The sequence below is a fragment of the Macrotis lagotis genome, chromosome 4 (assembly GCF_037893015.1).
Source record: "Macrotis lagotis isolate mMagLag1 chromosome 4, bilby.v1.9.chrom.fasta, whole genome shotgun sequence".
In the NCBI taxonomy this organism is placed as follows: domain Eukaryota; kingdom Metazoa; phylum Chordata; class Mammalia; order Peramelemorphia; family Peramelidae; genus Macrotis; species Macrotis lagotis.
The window spans coordinates 83,184,709-83,203,224 of record NC_133661.1 but is presented as its reverse complement, the minus strand read 5'-3'; the positions used below and the strand labels follow the sequence as shown (position 1 = coordinate 83,203,224).

The 18,516-nt window shown below is 37.5% G+C and overlaps 1 protein-coding gene across 11 annotated transcripts in view; it reads right to left on the bottom strand.

The window, feature by feature from the left end:
• Positions 1-1,109: 1,109 nt before the first annotated feature.
• CPEB3 (cytoplasmic polyadenylation element binding protein 3) overlaps positions 1,110-18,516 on the bottom strand; it is a 227,017-nt gene continuing 209,610 nt past the window's right edge. For all 11 annotated transcript variants that reach the window (XM_074233373.1, XM_074233372.1, XM_074233378.1 and 8 more), the window contains one exon: positions 1,110-5,047. In XM_074233373.1, coding sequence (XP_074089474.1) covers positions 4,820-5,047 — 228 coding nt within the window. In that variant the 3' untranslated portion in view covers positions 1,110-4,819. The remainder of the gene's footprint in view (positions 5,048-18,516) is intronic.

Genomic DNA, 18,516 nt, shown 5'->3' with positions numbered 1-18,516 from the left:
ATCTAATAGATAAAAGGAAATTAGCCAAGTTATTTGCTAATTGCATAAATGTACTACATCTTGCTTTAGCCCATGCCTCACTAACAAGCTAAAAAAACACAAGATATAGGCAGAAATCTAAGCATCGTCTTTGTAACCACTAAGCGAGAAGTTCCCAATTTCCCCTCTTCTGTCCCTAACCACCACTTATTGGTAATTAATGTAAAATTCCAACTGGGATTACCTAATTGGAGTCAAAATTTTACATTACAACTTGATCTAATCTATATATTATTTACAAAACTGAATACATAGAGCACACACAATAGCCCACTCTGGACATGGATTTCTCTGAGTTATCTCTTGATTCCACTGCTAGTGCATTGTAGGAGGCCATCTGTGACAGATAGAAATAACTCATCTATCTAGAGCAAGTCATTGCATGTTCTATTTACTCAACACCAGTTTTCTAGTTTAAATATTTTTTTCTGTCCAAATTTTAGATCCCAGACCTAAGGGCCTCTGCTTTTAGCAGCAGAGTTTAAGAGGGTCAAAATGGGGGGGGGGGGAGTGGAGTGGAGGGGAGAGAAAAGATAGTAAAGAGTCCGGGAAGTGACGAAAAGAACTCATCACGCATGGACAAATGGGACTAATTGTTTTATGTGGTGGAGAAGGGCTAAGATAAGACGGGAAAGCATGGAGAACCTGAAATGGTTCAGAGACAGTGGTGCCATGATACTCTTGTTAGTGCCATCGATGGGAGGAAGGGGGCTCAGCTAGGAATTCAGTATGAATTCAGCCTCTTCCTCCTCTGGATTGTGGAGGCTGCCACCACTGAAGCTTATGTATAAGATCTGGCTTTGGGGAAAGTATTTGTCCAGCTGATGGCAGAGAACCATGGAGTTGGGGGAAAAGCTTGGAGAGTTCTGGCCCTGGGGGAGGTAGAGGTGCCTGGGGGTGGGGGTGGGGGTGGGGGTGGGCTGCCATGGGTTCAAGCTGCAGGACTGAGCTGGACTGGTGTTGGATAAATCGACTGTGACCTCCTTGTGAACTGTACTGTGACATCCCTAAGTCTCACCCTGAACCATTTTAATAAAGGAAAAGGCTTTTCAAAATATCACACATTCTGCTCCATTCTGTCTTTTTATTGCCCAATTGTTCATTACATTTCCAGTCACTTTACATAACCAGCCGTTTTATTCATTGTCACCTACTGTAAACCACTTCAGCAAGTTAATACAGAAAGCTTTGCATTTCAAAAAACTAGACACTTTAGTAACAATATTACAAAGGTTTTAGCTTCAAAAAAATAACTGAAAATGAAAAAAATAAACTTTGAAGGAATTAGCATCATAAAATTAATTTATTCCAAGTAAAAATACAAAATAATATTATGACATTGACCAGATATGAAAGTCCCTCCCAGAAACAACTCTATTAATGATTGAGAAAGCACTCTTTAAAGAAAATACGAAATAAAATGAAAAATATGTAAATATGTTTAATTTTTTTCTTAGCAAAAAATCTTTCTAAAAATAACAATGAAAATTTTTGTCTCAGTACAAAGGCTACATTACTATTGAAAAAATACCAGCATGAAGAAAAGGTACATATTTGACAGTAGAAAAATGATTTCAGTGAATCACAATGTCTAAAGTTTGCAATGAAAATAAATCTGCAATAAAGATTTATGCCTTTTTTCTTTTCTTTTTTTTCTATTTTTTTATACAAACAGTACAAACAGTATTGCACATAACAACAAATAGTCGAGGTTAGGTTATAGCCTTCAAAAAAACAAGTTCAAGTCTCACCCCAAGGAATGGCCACAGGAGGCCTGGAGGCCCAGGCGCTTCTCAGGCGGGTTACATACAGTTCAGAACACCTTTTGCGGATTTTTTTTTTAAAAATAATTTTTTGAAGGACCCTCTCTTTTAATAGAACATTAACAAGTGGGGGGGAGGGGCACACTTATTTACAAACAAAAGGGAACATGTTATAATTTAATAAACTAAAAAAGTTCTCTTTAAAAAAATACAAACAGAAGAACTCTTTCACAATTCTGGTCAGTCGTGCATAATCAACGCTTGATTAGAAATATACAAATTAAGGGAAAATATTTTTCACCATCTATTCACAGCTCTCAGCACCAAATGGAGTTTGTTTTCAACCTATTCTCCACGACAATGTTGAACTCAACTATGCTGTAAGTCTTCCAGCTTTCTCTCTGGCGGGGTGATTTTAGTATGCGAAAGAGGGGTAGGTCTTCAAAAAGTTGTGCTCCTTCCACACAACTAGGTAGGTTTCTGTAGGTTAGACAGGATCTTTAATATTATAGTTATAAAGCTCTAACTTCTTCATTTTTCCAAAAAAATCGCAAATAAGCATGAAAAAAATAAAGTTACCCATCTGTTAAATCATTTTTTCTTGCAGAATTAAATTAATATATATTTTTTCTGAATAAACTTACTTAGAAAATATCATTTTCTTTCCTATATTTCAAAATTGAGGTATTGCAAAGGATCATGTCAGCCAGAAAAGCATGCCTTTTTCCTTAAAAAGAAAAAAAATCACCAGCCAACTGTAGGAAACTGTCTAGATACCAAAGGTAGTAAGTAGTGCATAACAAAAGGTCTCACAGATGAAAACAAACAATAATAAAACCAAACCAAAAGATGATGTTGGAAAAAAACACCACCACCACACACACACACACACACACACACACACACACACACACACGGGTCACAAAGAGCAACACTGCTCTAAAGCCCAGAAGTAACTTACACTCAAACAGGAGAACTCTTAAGAAGCATTTCAAACTAATTTTTTTAAAAACCCAAACTTTTTTTTCTTTTAGAAAACCAACCATTAATAACATGTAAACCAATAATCACAACTGAACATTGGAGAAAAAACAACACCACCACAAAACCAAAATACAACAAACTTAAGACAGAACGACGACATCACAGCGGCACATGCAAAAATACAAGGACGAAAAGTCTATTTTGCAGTGTCATAGCCAGTCAGATTGTCCCTAGAATTGCAACACATAGAAGGAAGAAGAGAAAACAAAGCCTACAGGTTTTCACAATCATCAGTACACTATGTGTGTCTACATATGGCTATCTGCAGCCCAGTAGTGCATGCTAAAAAAATGTCCACTGTGTTAGCAGGTCAGAATTGTATTCAAGCTTTGCAGGATCTGTTTGGGGAAATAAGAAGTGAATTTCACAGCCAGAAACCCATCTCCTCCAATGCCACCTTCCTTCGTGCAGACATTTCTTTAGCATCACCTTTTCCCCAACTCTCTGAAAATGTGCCTAGTTTGTCAATCTGACAATTTAGCTCTATAATAGATTGTATATGTCTATATATTCCTAGTGTATGTAAGCTAATATGAGCTCTTTGGTTTTTCTGGACAAGGTCTGAAGCTATGTAAAATGGTACAGGCATTAGGAGATTGTAACTAAGAGCTCATGTTTTTGTTAATATACCAGTTATGAACTGTCCAATTTGTTAATGTCTGACACAGTTAAGGTTGATCACAGTTAGACATAATCACTTTACTATATAAAATAAATTGCACAATATATATATATATTTATATATATGTATATATATATAACAGAGCACCGCAAAGTACTTCATTCTACCATCCACAAATTTGCTTTAAGAATATCCTACATCTAGGTTTAATAGTAGTTGTGATATAGGTCATTCTGTTAGGGGCTGTTCTTAATTTCATAAGGATTCCTTTACTGAGGCATGCTTTCCTCCAGTCAACAACCAATTCTTTGGAGAGAAAAAAAAGGAAAAAAAAATACACCCCCAAACCATGGTAGTTGTTTTGTCTTTTTAAGTATTTTTGTAGCCTACATAGATTCTTAATTTGTGCACCGTGGGCAGGTTTTATACTAGACGTTAGATATAAAATTTATTGCATGCAGCAACCTGTTTAAGTAAACATGCAGTCAAAAGAATTGACCCTCCTTGGAAGCTTCCTGTATGTGCGGATCTCTCCTTCCATCAGTGGTCGCTATTTCTAACTCCCAGGACGTGTGGTGTGGGTTTGTTTCATTCAATCAATACCCTAGCTTGAATAGAGTATTTTGGTATTAACAATACCATTTGAATAGCAGCAAAAGCTATTGCAGCATACATTTATATAACACTAAGAGACCTAACCAAAATCCTCAGCAGAACAAAAATCAAAACGAGGTGGAAAGGAGAAAAACAATAAAAGATAAAGCTTATGAGGTAACATCCGTAACAAGTCGAAATGGAGAGCAACTAAAGGCTTATTTTTCTTGAAGGGTTATTTTTTACTCTAAACGGCCCAAACTAAGGATTGTTGAACGTCGGTGAAGTTGTTGCTACATCCGCCACCTACTTTATGAGGATTACCTTTGGTGAACCATTTTCTAGGGGCAACTCTAAAGTTTCTGAAAATAAGTGCATGCTCTGGTTTTAAAAAATAACAATTAGAACTCTACAAAAGAAAATCGTCATCACAAGCATCAGCCTGATTGATGGAGGCTGAAGAGAATGGCAGTCTACAATGTCACTAGAGACAAGTCTTAGGTGAGAATTAAGATACCAAGCAGACAATGGGGGAGTCAAAGTGAGAGCCAGGACAGTTACACTCTGCAGGTTTGCATTATACCGGACACTGAGTTCAGTAATATGACTGTAAATAATAATAATAAAAAAGACCCATTTCTTCTTTAAAGTCGAGAACGAATGCACAGATTTCCAGAACACTCTAAGCCCAGAGGCAGCCGCTCTTTTCCCTCCAAGTTATCTACTCCAGTACTTGTGGCTGAGCTAGGCGCTGGACTCAGCTCCAGCGGAAGGGGACGTGACGGGGGCGGTCTCCCCCCTCCTTCACCAGCGGCTTGTGGAACTCCCGCCCTGCTCGGGAGTGGATGCTGGCCCAACAGTATTCACAGTAATACTGCAAACAGGTGACGTTGGCACAGAAGAAGGGAGCAAACTTGCCACCGCAGCGGGTGCCCTGGCACTCATCACACATCTGATCATCCAACACGTACGGCTTCACCTCCACCTGAAACATTGAAGGGAAGGGAAGGTCAGTTTGCACCTAGGGGCCCATGGGTCTCAAAACTCAAGCGAGTGATGCTGGCGAGACCTGTGAAGAAGGATGCCTCCCTTTCAGAAGTTGTGAACTCTTCCACTTCATTCACACAGCACTGGGTATACCAAGACCAGCATGAAATCATCCCTGCATTTGAGGAGCTGTAAATCAACTGGGCGATGAGCTCTTGGAATGCAGGGGATGGCTTTTGTTTTTTGTTCTGTTCGCTTTTTAAAAAAATGCTCATTAATAGCTAATATTTGCATAGTACTTACTTGCTATGTTGATAGACATTAGGCTGAGTGTTTTTTTGATGAAAATCTCATTTGATTCTGATTATTTCCCCCATTTTATTGATGAAGAAAATGAAGCAGAAGTTAGGTGACTTACCCAGAGTCACATAGCAAAGATTTGAATTCTGAGACTAGATTTGAATTTGGGTCTCCTTAATGCTTAATCCAGTGCTCTATTCTAGGGGTCACCTATACCATCTTGGTGCCTCAGTGACTGACTGAAATACTTCTCAAACACAGTAAAACAACCCACTGAACCATTGAGGACTGCTTGACTGAAATACTGCTTGAATACAGTAAAAAATAACCCTCTGTACTATCAGCATAAAAAGTCCTGTAGGTTTCATCAGTTAGCATTTAGTAAATCAATCTGTGTTCACCCCATCTATACCATTCTTGGTTATTTAAGTCTTACATCATTAGCACTTGAAACTTTAGTCATCCCATGCCCAGAATCCTTCAGCTCTAGTCCTAGTTTGGCTGTGGACAGGCTGAGTGACTTTGGGCAATAAGCTCATGAGTCTCAATTTCCTCATCTGTAAAAGGGGGATAATGGCATCTATTTTACAAGGTGTGTAGAAGTATCAAATGAGATGACACGTGTAATGCATTGTAATCATAAAATACTACATAAATGATCAAGCTACTTCTGGTCCTCCTATGTTGTCCTCAGGAAAAGGCATTTAGATATTCATGGACAACATGATCGGAGCTTTTAAAACCTTGGCTGCTGAATCTCTAGTCCTGCTTTGGCCACTTTTAGGGATACTAAACTCTTATTACCTCTACTCTGGGTGGTTTTTATCCCTGGCATATCACGATGCCTGGCAAAGAGTAAGCACATTATAAGTGATTGCATGGATGTTGCAGGGCCAGTATCTATTGGCTGACTCATCCCTTAATGTAAAGATTCTCATTTTCAACTTGTAACATGTAGGCCCTAGGTCGTATGGCCATGCCACAGTCCAGTGGGCTTGTCTTGAGTTCATGTAGTCACATTCATAGTAATTTTCCTAGTTTATTGGATGGCTGGTTCCAAATGTGTGCTCTTAAGTGAGTTTGCCCTTAACCCTTCCACTACAGTTTAGTCATCCTAGGTTATAAATATAATCACTTTCCCACTTTAAGGTGATGAGTCACTAGCTTCTATATAGACACCTTTTTTTTTTCCTTAGGAAGAATAGCTCATGAGGACTATGAATTGATAACAGTATTTAAAATAAAAATATCAACATGTGGTATTAATAACATGGTAGGTAGGGTTCACTTCATCATTCCTACTCCTGCATCCTTAAAGTCTCAAGTCAAGTCTTGCTTCCCGCTTCCTTTCTTTCTGCAAAGCTTTCTCTGACTCACCCAGTGATCAGTACCCCCCCATGAACCCTAGTAGCATTTTTCATTTAGAACTTCCATTTGACATCTATAACATAAGGCCTTGTCAATATCAATAGTTACTACCTTTGTAATAGACTGCAAGCTCTATGAACGTACTTTCAAATATCTGTCTATGTTTTACCTATTTACATAACCTGAGGAAGTATCAATCCTTCCTGGGAATCACCATAGCTCATTCTCTCCTTTTAGCTAGATGGTTTAGATCTAAAACTAAGGATCTGATATGCAATGTATATGTCATTATTAATAAATTATATAAAAATTATAATTTTATGTATTATATATTATTACCTATATTACATTAAATCTAATAGTCTCATTTCAGGCATAATTACAATCATTTAATGTCATTTTTTCCCCCCTATTTGGATCAGTTTTCTGACTACTTTCTGCTCATAAAACTTTGAAAGACTCTGAGTGGTTCAGAAATATTTTGTTTCAGAATCACTAGGTCTCAGAGTTGGGGAGGGACCTCAGCAGTATCTTATGCAACTTCTACCTGACCAAGAGTCTCCTCTGCAACATCAAGTCCTCACATAGCTTCCATTTTTCTGACTCCTTCACCAAGCCCCATCTACTGGGACAATCTCATTATCTAGGAAGCTCCCATAAAACTTAAAATTCCACATACTTACCTGTCTTTGGCATTTCTGATTGGAGGCTGGTGCATTGCAAGTGGATCAAAAACCTCCTTTTAAAAGAATCAGTTCAATTCTGACACCAACTTATTTCTTGCCAAGTTGCATTACTTTGGGTCTTCTCTGACTTCTCTACCATGTCCCAAAAAAGCTCATTATTGAGAAAACCTCATCATTCTACAAGATTCTATCACTATCATCTGCTCCTCCTGATTGGAGGGTGGAGCCATGAATTCCAAATTCTTCATTTAAGGAAGGAGCTTAGCTCAGAATGTCTCATTTTTCATTTGGCTTTACTATTTCAGGATTTCTCTACTCCCCGCCCCCACCTTACACCATACACCTTCTTTCCCCACCCTGCCCAATTCTTCCTCATTAAAAGTACAATTAAAAACTCAGATGAAAAACAAGACCAAAAAACTGATCCAGACACCAGAACTCCACAAGTGGATGAAAGAAATGAAGCAATGAATTGAAAAATGAAATGTGGTGATTCAGGAAAAATTATAGAAAAGTTCTGCTTAGAACAGAAGGTAGAAAACATGATTTAAGATCACCTGGACAACAGAATGGAGCAAACAAAACACAATGATTCAATGAGACAACAAAAACATTAGAACAAAATTCAAAGACTAAAAAGATTAGAATAAATAACAAAATCTTATTTGATCTTCATGACAGCTCTCAGAGTTAGTTACTATTATTATCTCCATTTTATTGATGAAAAAATGAGACCCAAAGAGATAAAGCAGAGGGGAGGAATTAGTTTTATAGAGTGTCTACCATGTAACAGAAACTGCGCTAAGAACTTTTGATAAACATTATTATCATTTGATCCTCACAATAATCCTGGGAGGTAAGGAGATATTATTCCTATTCTGACTGTATTTATATCCTCAACACTTGGCACAGTGCCTAAATCATAGGGAACAGTTTAATAAATATTTCCTGACTGAAGTCCTCTTTAGTGAGAAGGAACCCAGTACTTCCTGGTGTAGCTCATTCCTTTTTTGGAATGCTCTTAAAAATAAGTATATAACCCTCTTCCTTCTCTGTGACTGATGCCCTTGTTAGCACCTGAGAAATATGAAATGTATCATCTTCATGAAGTTTTCTTTCCTTCCCCAGAAATCACACAGTATTTGGTACTTTTCAAACTAATCTATATTAGATTAGAGATTCCTATATTAACTATATTAACATTTAATATATTTATGTATTGGTCTTACTCTTCTTTCTAAACTGTCATGTCCATGAAAGGTAGGGACCAGATTTTTCATTGGTTTTTTTAGTCTCCCTAGGATTTACCTGGCTGAAAGGACTGTTGATTCAATTGCTGTGATTCAGATTCCATAATTCTGAGAGTTCTCTGGCCCTGACTTTCTCCTAGGACAGGATATAATATAACTTCTCTAAGAAAAAAGCATCATCTTGTCTTGCTCCACATTCCCTTGAATGCCCCAGGAGCAGACCCAAAGCTGCAAACCCCTTGCTTTTTAACTTTATATCATCTCCCTAAGTCTAGATTGCTGAATGAAGGTCTGAAAAATACCCAAAACAGGAATTTTTTTTCTATTTTCTCACAAGTAATTTAGGAACAATATGCTTTCAATATGTGACACCATGTGAGTTCTCACTCTTTGAAAGCATCTGAGGGATGTCTGAGCAATCTCATTTTTTTTTCCTACTTGGATTTACTGCAGAATTTGGCATATGTGGGAGGAAACTGCTTATTTATTCAATTTTTTAAAAAAAGTATTTTGTATTTTGATTATTATTTCCCTTCACTTTCCTATAATTAACCTCCTCTCTCCTATTTTATTTTTGTTTTTTTGCAAGGCAATGGGATTAAGTGACATGGCCAAGGTCACATAGCTAGGTAATTTTAAAAATGTCTGAGGTCGTATTTGAATTCAGGTCCTCCTGACTCCAGGGCCAGTGCTCTATCCATTGAACCACCTAGATGCCACTGTCTCCTATTTTAATGGTTTATTTTATAAACTATGCCATTTAAGAGACAAAGATCTTTGGGGTTATGGTGACTTGGTTCATAAATGATCTGACCCTATGGTTTCCAAAGTTTTAGCTACCTATTTAAAAACAGTATTGTTCAGTGATGATTTAATTTTAACATGTCTAAGAAGGAACTATGGAAGTCAGAGATGAGGTTAAAACATAAAACTGGGGAATTTTCAACAAAAAATGATAGTAATAGTTCTAGCCAAGTCACCCAGCAATGATAAAAAAAGAAAAACCCAAGGGGAAAAAACTAATAAACTCTTCCATCTGGTTAAACTATGCACAAGTTACCAAAACCTGTAAAGTGCTCTGATGGGAGGAATCCTGGGGCTTCCCAAGTCAGCAAGATCTCCATTAAATGGGTCCCAAAACCAAGATGATCCTAGTCTCAGCCTGTCAGAGCTACAGAATAGGAAAAAGCTGGGTTCTGATAGATGAGTACTCAGAGAGTACTGTAGAGGTACAGAGTGTAGAGGTGCCTAGTTAAAATACATCAGGGCTTTTTAGTGTCTTCTCTAATATCTTTTCAGGGTTTGTCAAGTGAAACCAATCCCAAGTTGGAAATAAGGAAATAAAAATGAGAAAGGACCAAAATCAGTACTCATACTGGGGTACAAGGCAATGGAGAAGGAAGCCAAGGAGTGGAGTAAAAGGAGAAGCCTGGACCCAATGCTTTGGTTCCAGCCTGGAATTAAAGGATTCCTAGGAGGGAGAGGAACCAAAATTCAGTCATTAAATCTAAAACAAGGTCAAGGCAACAGCATCAATATTAAGACTACAAGAAAGCAAGAGAAAAGGGGTTGGGGCAGCTAGGTGGCGTAGTGGATAAAGCACTGGCCCTGGAGTCAGGAGTACCTGGGTTCAAATCCGGTCTAAGACACTTAATAATTACCTAGCTGTGTGGCCTTGGGCAAGCTACTTAACCCCGTTTGCCTTGCAAAAATCTAAAAAAAAGAGAGAGAGAGAGACAGAGGAGAGGAGAGGAGAGGAGAGGAGAGGAGAGGAGAGGAGAGGAGAGGATAATGCAGAAAAGGGCAGGTGGTAAAGACAAGATGAGACATAGGGGTCTCCATCTGGTCAACATACAGTTTGGGGTAGAATCCATGCTTCAGTTCAGAGGGAGAAGAGGATGACAGTCTGAGAGCAGAAGGCCTGATATAGAAATAGTCAATTCATCCAAGAGTATAGAAAGAAGCATAACCTAGTTTCAAGCCAGGAACCAAGCTGGTAACAGGAGTAAATAAAAGAAAACTCCTCTCCCAATGAAGAAATACTATGGATTAATAGAAGCCCATGAAATATACCAAAAAAAGGAAAAAAGCAACTACACAAAAAAGTACAGTTAAAATCTCAGGGGAAAAACAAGACAAAAATATTACATGGAAATTTAGACTCCACAAGTGCATGGAAGAAATGAAACAATAGATTAAAAAATGAAATGGTTATTTAGGGAAAAATTGAGAGAGAAAAAAACCACTAGGAACAGAAGTATGGATTCCCTGGAAAACAGAATGGAGTAAACAGAACTCAATGATTCAATAAGACAAAAAAAAAAACCTAGAACAAAGTCAAATGACTGAAAGATTAGAACAAATAACAAATAAAATCTTATTTGGTCCTCAAGATGCCCCTCAGAAGAAGATGCTATTAACATGTCCTATTTTTCTGATGAGAAAATGAGGCAGAAAGAGGTAAAGTGGAGGAAACAGAACAAACTTTATATATGCTTACTACAGGTCAGGCACTATGTCAAGAACTTTTTATAAATATTTCATCATTTGATCCTCATAATAATCTTGGAAAGTAAGGTGGTCCTGTTTCCATTCTAGGAGTCAGAGGTTAAGTAATTTGCTTAGGGCCACATAGCAAGTATCTGAGGTCATACTGAACTCAGGTTTTCCTGACTTGGTCTACTACTGGCACCACCACCTATCTCTAGGAAGGCCTATGTTCCTGGGCTTTTCTAGCTCATAAGGCTATTGAGACAAAATAATACCAGTGATAGACAATTTAAACATGGGTTATTGTCTGTTCCTTATAAAAAGACCAATCAATTCTTTCTGCTATTCATTTTCCATAGAAGTAAAAGTGATTCAGTTTCATCTAAACAAACATCACTGGCTCATGAAGTTCACATAATTAGTGGGTGGACTGGGTAGACACCCTGCTGTCTAGAGTCATGACCATATAGTGCAAACAGCATTTAGGACATGTTATAGTGGATAGAAATTCAAAGAACAAAAACAACACTCCACTCAATCAAAACTGAGTTGCTAATCCAAAAACTACAAGAACTGGCTTCTAAAATGCATGCTTTAGAAAATTTGACATTTGATACTAGCTTTAAAAAAAATTATAGTATCTAGTCTTAGTTGAATGATGAGCCATCATCACACTTAACTGCAAGTTTGTCACTTATCAATTAAATGAAAACCTCTGTAGCTGACACATTTACACCATATAGTCAGCTCAGTGTCAGCCTTGCATAGTTATGCCATACTAGTTGGCTCCTTCTTGCTGCCTCCTCCAGCTGGTCTCTCTCTGTTGTCTCTCTCTCTCTCTTTTTATTTTAAGGTTTTTGCTAGGCAATGGGGTTAAGTGATTCGCCCAAGGCCAGCCAGGTAACTATTAAGTGTCTGAAACTGGATTTGAACACAGGTACTCCTGACTCCAAGGCCGGTGCTTTATCCATTGTGCCACCTAGCCACCCCTGTTGTCTCTTCTTTGAAAAAGATCTGGTGGCAAAGCTAAGTACAAACTCTCACCTTCCTCCCTGCTATTTTCCTCTAGTTTTCCTTTGTAAAAACAGAAGGGAAGAAGATTTTCTGCACCATTCTGTCCTTAGGAAAGGATGAAGGAAACATTTATTAACTACCTACTATGTGTCAGCCATCTGCCAACTACTTGTCAAATCTCATTTTATCCTCACAACAATCCTGGGTATATGCTATTATTCTCCCCCTTTAACAAGTAAGGCAGAGGGTAAATGACTTACCTAAGTTAACACAGCTAGTAAGTGTCTTGGACAGGATCTTAACTCAGGTCTTTTTGATTCTAAATCTTATCATTCTATCTGCTTTACTACCTGGCCAATTAAATATCCAGTATGAGATAAATATAACCTCCTTCCTTTTGGGAAATGATATTAATGGGGCAGCTAGGTGGTACAGTAGATAGAGAATCAGCCTTGGAGTCAGGAGGACCTGAGTTCAAATCCCAGCCTCACACTTAATAACTGTCTAGCTGTGAGATCTTGGGCAAGTCACTTAAACCCATTACCATAAATAAAGAAATGATGATTAAAGAACCATCTAGTATAGTTCCCTCAGGGAAAGAAGTTTGTTTTAGATTAGGAAATCAAAATACAAAAAGCAGAATTCAGTTAGTAGTATTCTTCCTTGTCATCTACATATAACTCCCTGACCCAATCCAGCATTCATAAGCTACCCTGGTTGGCCAAGTCTAACTTGGCTGTGCCCACTGAACCAACCTGCTACTAGAACCACACAGCAAGGCAGTTAACCTCTCAGTTGCTAAATAATAACATTTAAGGCACTCTCACAAAATCTGATCCTACTGAGAAAAAAGACTTGCCACAATGGATACAAGTATGCTCCCTAAACAAAAATTTAAAAAAAAATTGATTTAGAGATCATTAACACTGAATTTTGTACCCTAAAAGTCCTAAAGAGACAAGTTTCAAATAATCCAAACAATCAAGCTATATTTGTTTGAAACAGACTAAAAAAAATATTCAGCAAACACATGGGATATTTGGAAAATTAAAGAAAAACACAAGAAAATAGCTTTTGCTTAGAAAATAGGGTTTTCTAGACTCAGCAAGTCTAACATGATACTTCCAATGTCACAGTAGTGTGAAATTTTCTGACACATGATTTAGGATAATCAAAAAAGTCATTAGGACTGGATTTGGATTTTAGCTTCTTTTTTGCCATAAAGGCAGGGTTTTTTGTTTTTTAAAACCATTTTTCTTGTTTGAAATTAGCAGATAATGCAGGTAAGGGGTAGAGAAGATGTTCAGGGAGATTTGAATTCCAATTAAGTCACATTAGTTATGTAACCCTGGGTCAAGTCATAACCTCTTTGGGTCTCACTATCCTCAATTGGTCTCCTGATTCCATATCTAATGTACTACCCTTCTCAGATGAAATCTGAATCTGCCCTGAGCAGGAAGCCTTCCCTTTCATTTTATTCTCCCAATCCAACTCTGCTACCTTAGTTTTCCTTAGGTCTGAATTAGTTACTGAAGTGACTAAACCCACTTACCTCTTGGTTTTCTTAATTTCAGATTTAAAAACATAGAGATAAAATTTGTTGTTAAGGAATATTGGTAATACTGTGACTAAAAACTATCAAGACACAATGGAGGGGGTGGGGCGTAGCTAGATAGTGGATAGAGCACCCAACCTGGAGTCAGGACCTAAGTTTAAATCGGGTCTCAGACACTTAATAATTACCTAGCTGTGTGACCATGGGCAAGTCATTTAACCCCATTGCCTTAAATAAATAATTTTTTTAAAAAAAGTAACAATGGGATATTTAATCAACCTAACTTGGTGCCACTATAAAACATGTTTCCATGGAGGTCAAACATAGAAAGACAGCTCCATGTATCCTTTTAATAGCAATTTTTATATGGTAGCAAAACATCTAGAATCAAGATGTTAATTAGGGAATGGTTGAACACACTGAGATATGTAAAAGTAATGGAATGTTACTATAAGAAACAGTGAATGTAAAGAGTTCAGGAAAACGAGAAGACTCATGACTTGATGCAGAGTCAACAGAACCAAAAAATAATATAAGCAAATGATTACAAATAAAGCAAATGAAAGGTAATACTAAAGACAGCCAAATTCAGATAAACTGGAGTAATTAATCTTGGTCTTAGAGAACAGAAAAACTGGAGAAGAATTTGAAACTACAGCCAAAGACTATAAAACTGTAATCCAAGGAGATAAAAGGAAAAGGACCTATATTTACAAAAATATTTATGGCAGCCTTTTTTTGTGATGTCAAAGAATTGGAAATTGAGGAAATGCCCATCAATTGCAGAAGAGCAGACCGAACAGGTTCTGAAATATGAATGTGACTGGAATACAATTGTGCTAGAAGAAATGATAAAGGGGATGTCTTCAAGAAAAACTGGGAAAGACTTACAAGAAGTCAAGCAAAGTCAAGGGAGCAGAACCAGAACAGCAATAGTGTTCAGATGATTAAATGTAAAAAATTTAGCTATTTTAGTCAATATAATGATCCAAGATATCCAAAGTATTCACTTGCCTCCTTTTTTTTTTCCTGGTGGGGCAATGGAATTAAGTAATTTGCCCAAGGTCACACAGTATGTATATCAAATGTCAGACTGGAATTGAACTCAAGTCCTCCTGAATCCAGAGTCAGAGTTCTGTTTGCCATGTAGTTGCCTCTCCAATGTACTTACCAAAAAAAAAAAAAAAAAAAAGCTATTTACTTCTCAGAGAAAGAGATTGAGGCATATTTTTTCACTTTAATTTTCTTGCTTTTTTTACAAGGCTAATATGAAATTATGTTTTGCATGAATGCACATGTATAACTGGTATCATATTGCTTATCATCTCAATGGGCTGGAGAGAAGTTGGGGGAAGGTAAGGAGTTGGGAACTCAAAATTTTTTAAATGAATGCTAAAATCATACAGCATAATTTTAAAAAATGATAAAACAAACTTCCCTTGGTAAAGATGAGAGTAGAATTTTGCAAATCCTTTCAGATATGATCATTTTTTAAACTCCTTTTCTTTTAGAGAAAGACATTTCAGTATAGAAGTAAATGATGTTTTTTTTTAAAAGGCAATATTAAAACTCAAATTTAAAAACTATAATAGGGACAGCTAAGTGGTGCAGTGTATAGAGCACCAGCCCTGAAGTCAGGAGTACCTGGGTTCAAATCTGGCCTCAGACACTTAATAATTACCTAGCTGTGTGGCCTTGGGCAAGTCACTTAACCCCACTGCTTTGCAAAAACTAAAAAAAAAAAAAAGGTATAATAAAGGATCTAAGTACTCCCTTAGCTGGACTGACTTTGCATTTGTCAGTCAGGATGGCAAGAGTACCCAGTGGGGACCAGCTGAATTGCATGTTAGATTCCTGGCTACAGAGGTGTCCTATCATGTCACAAAGTGACAACTAAGCAGAGAGGCAGCAATAGCCTTTTGTTTAGCTCACTGACTCTCATGAGAACAAATCTGAGCACCAAAGTTCTAAATTTGTCTGAGTGTTCTTATATTGAAAAGTCTCAGAAGTTTGGAAGACAGGTCACAGAAGTTCAGAATGGTAGAGAGGGAATAAGGGTAGAAGAGGAAATTGGAAGAAGTTGCTCAAATTAAGTTTTTGAATAAGAGAACTTGAAAAGATTTAGTCCTTAGTCCTTACCCAAATCATGAATGTTTTTCTGTAACATCTCTGAGAAGTGATGATCAACCTCTCTGATTTAATTACTCCAGGAAAAGAAATACACAGCAGAAAACCCATGCCCATTAGGCCATTTCAGATTTCCTCTGCTCAATACAAGACCAAATCTGCTTCCTTGTAACTTCTACCAATGAATGGGCCCTCTTTCTAACCTATAATGAAATTTTGTCCTCATTTTTCTCCTCACCCTTCTTACCTGACTACCTGATCCTGGAATCCAGGGCAACTGAGCATCAAAACATCAATTTGATCCTGGTCAATTCAATAAGTACTTATTCAACTGTTAGGGACAAATGCAGGTGGCTGGGTCAGTGGATAGAGTACTGGACTTGGAATCAGGGAAGACCCAAGTCTAAATTCTGACTCAAGCTCTTAGTGGCTCTATGAATCCTGAACAAGTCATTCATGTTTGTGATCAGTTCCCTCATCTGTAAAATAGGGGCAAGGATGAGATGGGTCTATTTTCAGCTTAAATCCATTATTTTATGATGCTAAGGTACTGGGCTAGATACCTAGATGCTAAGAATATAAAGACAAAAATAAAGATAAACCCAGGGAGCTCACATTCTATTAGGGGAAAAAAACAAGTACAGAGGTATGAAAATACAAGCTATGTAGAAAGCCAGTTTTTTGGAGGGGAGATACATTTACAGATGGAGGAAAATCAAAAATGTTTTCAAAAGGGAGGCTGCACTCCTGAATAGAAGTAGAAAATCTTAGAAGGAGGGGCAAGAGGGGGCAGCTAGGTGGCACAAAGGATAGAGCACCAGCTTTGGAGTCAGGAGGACCTAAGTTCAAAGCCAACTTCAGACACTTAATAATTGCCTAGCTGTGTGATCTTGGGGAAGTCACTAAACCCCAATGCCTTAAATTAAAAAAAAAAAAAAAAAAAAAGAAAAAATAAGAAGTAGGAGTGAAGAAAAAAGATTCCAGGCACAGGGCAGCCTGTACAAAGTCAGGGAGGCTAGAGGTGTAATTTCATCAGTGAGAAACAACTAGCAGTAAATCAATTTGTTTGAAATATTAAGTCCATAATCAGTCAAGAAAGTTACACTAGAGTCAGAGTGTGAAAACACTTTGGATGCCAAAGGAGCCTAGAAACAAGAGGGAGTCAAAGAGGTTCTTGACCAGGGGAATGATGTGGTCAGACTGGTACTTTAGATAGTGGTGTGGAAGATGGGTTAGAGTGGGCAGGTCAAAGAAAAGGCGACTTAATAGTACAGATGATGACAAAGGCCAAACAAAGTTGATGATTATGATAACAGAGAGAAGGGAAGCTAAGAAAGAAGTTACACATGCAGAAACTACACTTGGCTAGTTAGGGAGTATGAGTTGTGAAGGAGTATAAAGGGTCAATGAAGACTCCAAGGTAGCAAATCTGGGTTACTCAGGGGAAGAATAACAGACTCAGTCCTGGAAGGGGCCTTAGAAACCCTCATGATGAAGGAGTGAGATAGAAGGAAAAGTCTTTCACACAAAGTCAGCTTAAAGCTTCAGAGGAGGAAAATGGAGGAAGATGACCATTCCTTATCACCTCTTCATAGAATCAAACTGCCTCTCAGTGGTACATGGAGACATGGGGAGTGAATTCATCTGCACAGAGATAATAGGTGCATCTGTGGAAGCTGCTGAGATCACATTGAAAGAACATTAAAATAAGAGAGATGGAGGTTCAGGATAGACTACTGTGGCAGGAGAAGTGCAGGATACAGAGGAGTCAAAAAAGGAGACTAAGAAGGCTCAGATGAAGATGACAGGAAACTTGAGTGTTGCCGTTCACTACAGCTATATTTAGCTATCCACAGTAAACAAATATTTACTGAAAATGAAAAATGGCTACATTCAGGGTATATTCCTTTAGATGATCTCATTTACTTCATTAGAAAAATCTTTCTATTTATGAGGGGAAACATTTATCTGGGATCACGAACACAAGATATAAGAGCTTTAACATCTTATACATTCTCTTGGCATCATAGTTAAAAAGTACTATTAAAATTGTTAGAATAATTATGGATGCCTATTTGTCCTCATGACATCTGACATTACCTGGAACCCATTTGGGAGGTTAGCTTTTGTAACAAAGGGGCATAAGTCAATTTGACACTAAAATTTGCATTTAATTTTCAGGCTTAGAATCATTTCCTTATAAGAAATCTGTCAGTACAAATAATATTTTTCTATAATGGATAAAAAGATAAATACTTTATATAAAGAAAACATCTCAATACAAATTATAAAGAATCATCTTATATTTTGACCAATACCAAAAAAAAAATAAGTTTTCATTTATGTAGTGCTTTAGTATTTTAAAAAGTTCCTTCTTCACAGTAATGTCATGAGGTTAAAACATTTGCAAATATTATCACATCCATTTTAAAGAGGAGGAAATCAAGGCTCAAAAATAACAGTTGGGGGCAGCTAGGTGCTGCAATGGATAGAGCACTGGCTCTGGAGTCAGGAGGACCCGAGTTCTCAAATCCAGCCTCAGGTATTCCTGACTGCAAATTCAGTATTCTGTCTACTTTGCCACCTGCCTGCTTACCTAAATGCTCTACATGTCTTCTAAGTAACCTTTCCTACTCTTCACTCACCAAAGAATAAATAGAACCTGTGTTGGGTTAAT